The 9,531-nt window shown below is 26.4% G+C and overlaps 1 protein-coding gene across 1 annotated transcript; it reads right to left on the bottom strand.

Annotated features, from left to right (window-relative positions):
- Window positions 1-2,052: 2,052 nt before the first annotated feature.
- Window positions 2,053-2,754, bottom strand: LOC114163633 (zinc finger protein 1-like). The gene has a single exon (XM_028047936.1). It carries the CDS (start codon window positions 2,752-2,754, stop codon window positions 2,053-2,055), a length of 702 nt encoding a protein of 233 aa, XP_027903737.1.
- Between the last annotated feature and the right edge of the window lie 6,777 nt (window positions 2,755-9,531).

Raw genomic sequence — 9,531 nt, 5'->3', positions numbered from 1 at the left:
TGACAGGTTTCTGGATGAACGATTCGCAAAATTTGTAGAAGGAGGTACCGTTTCAATTTCTGGTTTCATCATTATCACTTTCTAATTCTAATTTTGTAAAAGAGTTCGATCATAGATAAAATAAATGTATAAAATATAGATATATTATTTTATTAGTTGATTTTATATGATTGAATCATATATCAAGTTTACTTCTTAATTAAGATGGTATCATAATTATTTAAAAATTTATTTTAACTAAATTTATTATTTATTAGATGGTTTAATTAGTCGAATGATATACATTGTAATTCGGATGTGTCAGTTTGGTATCCATTTTGTAAAAAGGTGTCAAATTGAGTCCAAACTTTTGAAAATATGACTTAATTAGGTTCCTTTCGAAAAGAAATTATTAAGACCATTAACTTTATTAATGACTTTTACTTCTAAATTTAATATAAATATCAATACTTAATTTTGTAAGTCATTATAAATATCAATACCATTAACGACGTTAATATTTTTTGTCTGAAGTGAACCTAATTGAGACACATTTTCAAAAGTTGGAACTCGATTGACACATTTTTAGAAGCAGGTACCAAACTAACACATCTAAACGAACAACAATGGGTATCATCCTACTAATTAAACCTTATTACATCTATTTTATCTTCTATTATCGGTATAGCTGTCAAAATGGGTTGGAAACCGCAAGCCAACCCGACCCACCACAGGTTTGGACCGGATTGGGTTATTTTATTTTTTAAAAATTTGAATATAGGTTAATTTTTTATCCGGCCCATCTAGAACCCAGCTCACCTGAGTTGAACTCGTGGTGAGTCAGGTTGGCTCACCAACCTGTAGATAAAGAGTCACACAAGTGTTTTTAATTATATTGGACTTTGAATTGAATTTGGGTTGGGTTATGTTTTTTTTTAGCCAACACATTGGTAATTTGTATTTTTGTGATTTTGGTTTGTATTTGAAGTTTAAGATTTTTTTGAATTACATTGAAGTTTATTTAGATTTTAATCAAAATTATAATTTTGGTTGTTTGAGACTGAATAAAAAAATTTATATTTTTTTTAATTAAGTGAGCTAGTGAACCAACCCATTTAACCCACCTACCCGTGGTGGGTCGAGTCGTATTCGAATTTTTTTGACTCACTAATAAGTTAATCAGATTGGGTTGACTAACTAAATATTTAATCCATGGTAGGTCAGATACCCGTTTTATCAGCTTTAATTATCGGACTATTAAAAGGATTTACTTTTTTTATTTATAGTGGAGTTAAGTTGCATTATTCTTCTCATCACATTTCAAATTTCCAAACCAATGGAACATCAAGATTGTAAAGAAAGTGTACAAACCCATTTGACTAGGTCGGGCCGAAGCACAAATAAATTTGTGTATTTTAGTGTTTTTTTCAAAATCGAACTCGTGACTTTTTTTCTCACATTTCTTTCTTTCCTCTCATGTAACCACTAATTTGAATAATTCCCTTTATCTCCAGTTAGTATAATCTAAAATAGAGAACGATGAATTAAGGATAAAGTAACATTTGTAAGCATAATTCGAAAACCAAAAATTACTAATTTAACAACGAGTGATGGTAAGAAGTTATATTTTTTATGTAGTTTGCACACTGCATTTCTATAAAATATTTACACCTTTCGTCTTCTGTAACAAAACTTATGCTTTTTCGTTTTTCACGTTTCACAGAATCTGATAGCCATTATAAAAATAAAAACGTAATAGCACATATAGAAGGCTTCATAAAAAACAACTTATTTTAATCATGTTTACTCCGCAAAAATTAATATGTTTAATCATCAATTGGGAAGGAAATGCCCCCACATACATTAAAAATGTCAAATTTAAGGTTGGAACTTTTCTTCGAATATATATCTTTTTTTCGACTCACTAAATAATCACAAATGTATAAATTTTCAGCAAAAGTGAAATAATTACATTTTTTCGCACCACTCAGAAAACACTACATAAGAAACATAAAATCTCACAATAAAATTCTCTTAAAATTCAAACTAAACAGTACTGATTTGAACAATATACTACATATAAAGATTGAGCGACAAATCAAGATTGCAAGATGTCTCCTCGGAAGTTGTTGCAACCATTGTCGTCTTTCGTAGTTGGTTTGATGAAGTGCTAGCATCATTCGGAAAAAGAGAGAGTGTTTGAAGAGTGGTTTTGTCATCATGGTCACTCTCTACAATTGGATAATCACTTTTCATAATTGTGAATCCATCAAATATTGACTTTTCATGATCTCTTTTAAACAATGAATGTTCATATCTTGGAGTCCAAGAAAGCTTCTGAATCATGGAGTCTTTTCTGACTCCAAGTGTCCCATTATAGGATTTTCCATAAAAGGGATGAAGAGAGTTATATAAACTTGAATAATAAGAGTAATAAGGAAAGTGTTCTAACCCACTAACATCAAAACCTTCGACACGTTTTGTCATAGCCCGTTCTTGTTTGTGTGCGTTTTGGTGTCCTCCCAAAGCTTGTGAGGTAAAAAACTCTTTCTTACAATAGTTGCAAGAAAAAGTCTTTCTTTCTTTCACATTTGCATTCTTCCTATCATCATCTTTTGAGTCCGAAATAGATGAATTGGTTGTCTTATTGTTCAATAGTTCTTGAGTAGCATCACCATTCTTTGACAGCTTCATGAAATCTATCAATACTCTTGTATCAAAATTTGAACTTTCATCTTTGTGAGACTTCGAACTTTTCTTTCGATAATGCTTCATTGCAACTATGGATTGTATGATGAAATTTTGAAATTAAGAATGAATGATGTGAAAAGTATAGTGTGACTATGATATTTATTTTGAATGAGTATTATTATATCTAAATTAATAAATAAGAAAAGAATATCACATTATTTTTTTTAATCAATAAAAATCAAAATAATATTATCAACTACTTTAATCACCAAAATTTCCGTATTTAACCATCACTTTTGTTAAAAGTTACTGTTTTTATGTCTCTTATACATTGTATCAATCTTGCTATAAGATTAATCGTGATAAATCAGTATCTTTAAAATATATTGTATTACAATATAGTTAATTGATTTAATCATCGAAAGAAATATTTGCAATAAAATATTGGCTTAGTTCTCTTCGCTTTTACAAAAGTACCCTCACCTTCTCTTTCAAATTTAGACCCATGTTACTGCTTACAACATAGAACTGTGTATATTATATTTAAATCTTAAATTAAGCTCTTTCTTTCAAAGGGCTGGGTGCTTCCTTTAATGAAGATAAAAAAGGAATTAAGGAAAATTCACATTTATGTTTACAAATTAGTAGTTGTCCATAATTTTTAAAATAAAGACATTTTCATTTCATGGATAATATTTATAATTATACTTAACTTTAAGACTTTGAAATATACTTACATAACATAAGATTTAAAATTAAAATATTTGAACATAAAAATAAAAATTTATCTTTATCTTAAAAATAATCATGTTTTAAAAAGTTTAGAATTTTTTTTATTAAAGTAAGGCCTTATAAAAATTCAGCATTGAAATACAAGTTAATAAAAAACTAAAAAAAATAAAAATTAAAGAGACTTGCAATAGAGGTGTACTAAAAAGTAATTATATTCAATACAAATATTCAAATTATACCTTTGATATGAATTCATTTAATATTACTCCAACAGATTGAAAATACTCTTTGTTTTAATTTGTATACACCCATTAAATTAATATCTTTTAATTTCCCACTCTTATTTTACCGATGCGGATGTTCTAACAAAATAAATTTTGAAAGATAATAAAGTTTAATAAATGGCATTTATGTCAATTAGTAAAAATCATCGTTTACAAACAGAAAATTAAAAACAGTTACCATAAATTAATAAACCTTCCATATATACAATGTATGATTAGATTTAAAAATTATTCCTTAAAAAATATAACTTGAATAAAAACATATTCTTAAACTATAATGTAAATAAAATTTCATCATAAAATATTAAGTTTTTTAATAAATAAATTCAAATAAGTTGTACCTCTAAGAATATCTCCTATAAAGACTCTTTAAAAGAGTTTTTTAAATTATTTTTTTGTGATTCTCGCATTATATTTTATGGCCTTCATTAGGGATGTCAAAAAAATCCGTATCCGCGGATATCCGTGGATAAAATCCACAATAGGTAAGAAACGGATATTAAAAATGGATACTCGCTACCCGCGGGTACGGGTATTTTTGATACCCGCATGTTAACGGGGCGGGTATGGGTATCATAGTATCCGTACCCGTGGATACCCGTACCCGCTAAACTTTAATTTAGAAAAATACCCTTATATATATATATATATTAGTAAAAAACATTATGAGTCTTCATTCAATAATGGTGGTCAGATTCTTACCCCACAACCGAGTAAATTACTTTCAGATACTGTGGAGGCATTGATGTGTCTCCAAGACTGGTTATGGACCAACATGAAAGGTAATGAAATTAACACTTTTACTTAGATATTTTAATTAAGTGATTGTTAGAAATTTTTAATGAACTTCTTATGTTTTCAGACTCTTCTAGATTAAAATTGGACAATATGAAACTTTATAAAATGTTGCAAAGTTAGTAATTTCTTTGATATTTTATTCAAAAATAAACTACAATATAAATTGGTCGTGATTTTTTATTTGTTTTTTTTTCAAGAATCAATCGGAGAAAAGAGACTTCTTGATCCAAGCACTAATTATGGTTAAATATTTATTTTTTAAAATATTTTTGTAAATACCCGCGGATACCCGTGGATACTCGCGGATATAAAAAAAGTACAAGGGTACCCGCATAACGGATACCCGACGGATATGAGTACGGGTACGGGGCGAATATTTATTCAGCAGGTAGGGTACGAGGCGAATATTTATTCAGCGGGTAGGGTACGGGGGAGCTACTACCCGTACCCTACCCGCCCCGTTGACATCCCTAGCCTTCATATTGTCATATCATTCTTTAAGTTACATATATTCAATTATCTTCCAAAAATACAAAATTCAAAAACCCTCAATAAAATCAATATAATTTATATTTTTACTTAGTTATCTTCCAAATGATTTTTATTTAAGACTTTGTTTAACTTTACGTAATATATCTCCAATGATAAATTTTTTTCATTCATAAATTCATTAAGACATCTCAGTTTGAGATGGTATAAGTATACATTTTAATTGAGATGGTATAAATATAGATTTTATGTAAGATGGTATAAGTATAGATTTTATGTTGATCCTAAGTCAAGTGACATTGTCAAGATCAATTACAATATTCGAGATATTGTGTGCTTTGAAATTTGAAACTCCGTCACAATTTTTCTTAAATGACACTTCCGAAAGGTTGAAGGAAAGCAGAGTATTAAATCTATATTTGACATTAACTCCTAAGTAATTTGTGATTATTAGATGTACTAAAACAAATTTATATAAAATTAATCTCTTTAAAAATAATTTTAATTACATGATTCATAATTTCATATTTTTTAAATACTTATATTGTATTATAAGTTAATGATATATGTAAGTTAACTAAGTAAATATATTAGAGAAAAACAATGAGATTAGTAAGAGGTACATGAATGTCAGCAGTAGAAACTACAAATACAATTAAGATAAAAAAACTTGTAACAATTTTATACAAAATATTTCAAAACAGCAGTTAGTTATAAAAAATTAGCTAACAATTATAGTTTTTTAAAAAATCAGTTAATAATTATATTATAAAAAGGGTAAAATGGAAATAAAAATTGTTTACACAAAGAGAGATATCTCTTTATTTATAAGTAGAGATAAAAAACATTATTCTATAAAATTAAATTATAAATAATTATTTAATTATTAATATTTTTCTAATCAATAAATTTATTTTTATTTTCTAATTTTAAAAAATACATTCAAATAAAAATTACCAATAATATATAAGGAGTATCTTATATCCACCTATTAATAAGGGATAATTAATGTACTTATACCCATCTATACATAAATATATACGGTACACCTTTGATGTATATATTGCAAATTTTTTGTCATACTTAATATACAGAAAACAAATTTCATTTGCTCAAATGTTTTTTTCCCAAAGTATATCTTTCTTAGAAACTCATTAATCAATCACAAATCTATATATTTTCAATTAAAAAAAAGTAACAATTACATATATCAAACAAATAACTCAAACACGAAAATAAAGAAAAATGTTGTAATAATGTCTACATAAATTTCAAATTAAACAAAATTTTATAAAATAAAATTCTATAAGAAAGCAAAAAGCAATAAAAGAGTCACATTTAAATCTTGAGAGTCAAATCAATATTGCAGGATGGTCCATCATAAAATTTGTTTGGAATGAAATGATCATCAAGTTTTGTGATTCTGAATTGACTTAAAGAACTATTGACAACATATGTAAAAAGAGTCTGTGTTTAAACTTCAACATTGGTTTTATCATTGTCATTCTTTACTCTCATATTTGGAGTTGTGCCACTCTTTAGAATTTGATAATCACATTTCATAGGTCCAAACTCATCAAATATTGACGAATTTGGTATACCATTATCCCTTTTAAATAATGAATGTTCATATCTTGGAGTGCAAGGATGCTTTTGAATCATTGAGTCATTTTTTATCCCAAGTGTACTATTAAAGCACCCTCCATAAAGGGAATGAGAGTTATATAAACTTGAATAAAAAGGAAAATGTGTTAACCCTCTCTAGCATCAAAACTTTGACGATGTTTTGCAACAACATGTTCTTGTTTATGTGTGTTTTTGTGTCCTTCCAAAGCTTGTGAAATAGAAAAATCTTTGTTCTAATAATTGCAAGAAAAAGTCTTTGTTTGTTCTACCTTTGCGTTCTTCTTCTTATCTACATCTTTTGAATAGGAAATAGATGAATCAATGGCCTTTACCTCATTATCGAATGGTTCTCGAGTAAGATCACTATCCTTTGACATCTTCATGAAATCAATCAACACTATCGTGTTAGAATTTGAACCTTGATTTTGATGAGACACAACATTCTTTTTCTCATTATGCTTCATTACAATGGTTTGTAATGAACTGTGGGTTGGAAAGGAAGAAAACTAATATAATATAATAACTAGTCAGGATAATTGAGTCTCATCATGGCCAACAAGTAACTTAAGAACATCTCATCTTGAGTACTAACTACTCATTCAACCCCAAGATCATACCTCCAACTATAATAATCAAATCTTTATTTATTATAAGTAGTTTTATTTTAATATTAAATCATATAATTGTATAAATAAATAAATAGGATTAGTGCATAACTAAAAACAAATATAATGAATAGAGGAGACCAGTACGTGATTTGAGATAAATATAAATAAATAAATGAGAGAAAATATAAATAAAATAAATAGAACTAATGAACAACTAGAGATGAATATAAATAAATAAATAAGAACGGACACTAAATATAAATTAGAATGAGGTTAAGAACACCTCACTTAAGGTAAATATATAAATAAAAATAATTATGAAGAGATAAAAAAGATAATAAAAGTAAAAAGATAAAATGGTATATGCATCCTCCCCTTACCTTAACCTTAGTTGTGTTGGAAAATACATCAAAGTTGTATTAAGACTTTGATGATATATAAATTTTCCCTCTTTGTTCTTACTACGTATCTTCACTCTCTCGTTTGCATTAGCAGCTCTTCTCTATTTTTGTTTTTCCTCTCTCCCATACTTTCACCCTTCATCTTGTTTATATTACTCAAAACAATGATGACTGTTAGTTTTTTCTTTTAACTAAATTCTTTCTAATACTGTACTGATTACATTGGTAACTAAAATCTCGTTCCTAATATTTTTTTTCATTTATTGATGTTCATTTATTGTTGTACTTCATATTGGTACGTGCTTTTACTATGATTAAATAATATATATATATATATATATATATATATATATATATATTAATCAAATTTTTCTTACTTTCTTATTCCAAAAACAAACCAAAGATAATATTGGAAATGATGATAGAAATTTTTGAATAAACTTTGGACCTATAACAATGTACAAACCATGTTTTATCAAAAAATTTGTGGCCACTAAATATTGAATAATATAACTGAATTATTTACCACAAAATTTTGTTTTCGATTCAAACTTTTTTTTCTTCTATTATTATAATAAAAGCGATTACACATAATCCAATCACAACAAATTTTATTCATAGACAAAGTCTATCAATACTTATTATTGTATATTTACCGGCGAATTTATTAATGAATTTGTTGTCAATAATAATTATCGATGGATTTCAAGATACATCAATAGATTGTATGACAAGATTTTTATTGACGAATTTATAATTATCAATAAACTTGAATTATCGATGAATTTTATAATTTATGAATAATACACAATTCTCTTATTTAAGAAAATATTTTATGTTTTTTAAATAAAAATCTAAATAAAATTAAAAAAGTACAAAATATAATATAAATTAAATTAAATTTTAGTTCTAATTAAATTTAACCTAATAAAATATAAAATAAATTTTATTTTTAATTAAATTTAAATTAATAAAATATAAAGTAAGTTTCAATTTTAATTTTTTGTGAATAACAAATATTTTAAATATAGATAATATGATATTTTACACCCAACTTATGTATAAATAGATATTAAAATATCTGTTACTCGTGGATAAAAATTATTCATGAATACCGATCATCTGTGACGAATACTCATGAGTTTTATCCATTCTTACATGAGAGAGAAGAGTCCGACAGAAGAAAGAAAATATAAAATGAAAGTGTAAAGAAATTAAACTTATGGATTAAATTATAACTTAAAAGGAATCTGTTCAGTAAAGAGTTAATTATGTAGATATAGAAAGCAAAATTATTAGTTTAATCTCTAAGAGTCTAGCATTGTCAGTCTAGTCCTGGAAAGTATGTGGGGTCAAGCAAATTAAAAAAAGTTTCAAATTTGTTATCTACATAAAAAACATAGGTATACTTTTGTCAAGCTTCAACCAAATTGGACAATTTTTTTTTTCACATTCAACGATTGTTTAATAATTATGCTACCTTAAGGGACCAAAGTGACAACACCACACTTTTATGAATGGAATTGTTCATTTATCATTAATTATTTTTTATTTTACAAATTTAGACTAATTGCATATTTATTTTTTTTACTTGTAATTTATGATGTACTTTTGAATGTATATGAGCGGATTAAGATTATCACGACGACATATGGTTTGAGATTTTAGTAATAACTATAATGTATTATTTGATTATATACTATTAAGTGAACTCTTTATAGTTTGAGTACTATATTAGGAGATTTTATGGCATATTCAAGTTTACATATACAATAAGTCAGATAAACAAATATATTAGGTGAAAAGAGTTGATGAAAACTTATATTATCTCATTGGAGATAAATAGTTATTGATATTTAATAAGATATACATGAAACCAGTCATTATACAATGTTACATAGATGAAATTTATGATAATGGTTA

This window comes from Vigna unguiculata, chromosome 9 (genome assembly GCF_004118075.2).
Source record: "Vigna unguiculata cultivar IT97K-499-35 chromosome 9, ASM411807v1, whole genome shotgun sequence".
In the NCBI taxonomy this organism is placed as follows: Eukaryota; Viridiplantae; Streptophyta; class Magnoliopsida; order Fabales; family Fabaceae; genus Vigna; species Vigna unguiculata.
The sequence above is the reverse complement of the archived record's forward strand: the minus strand, read 5'-3'. Positions and strand labels throughout refer to the sequence as shown.

Coding starts and splice junctions, on each gene's coding strand:
- LOC114163633 (XM_028047936.1), bottom strand. CDS start 2,754: ATGAAGCATTATCGAAAGAAAAGTTCGAAGTCTCACAAAGATGAAAGT.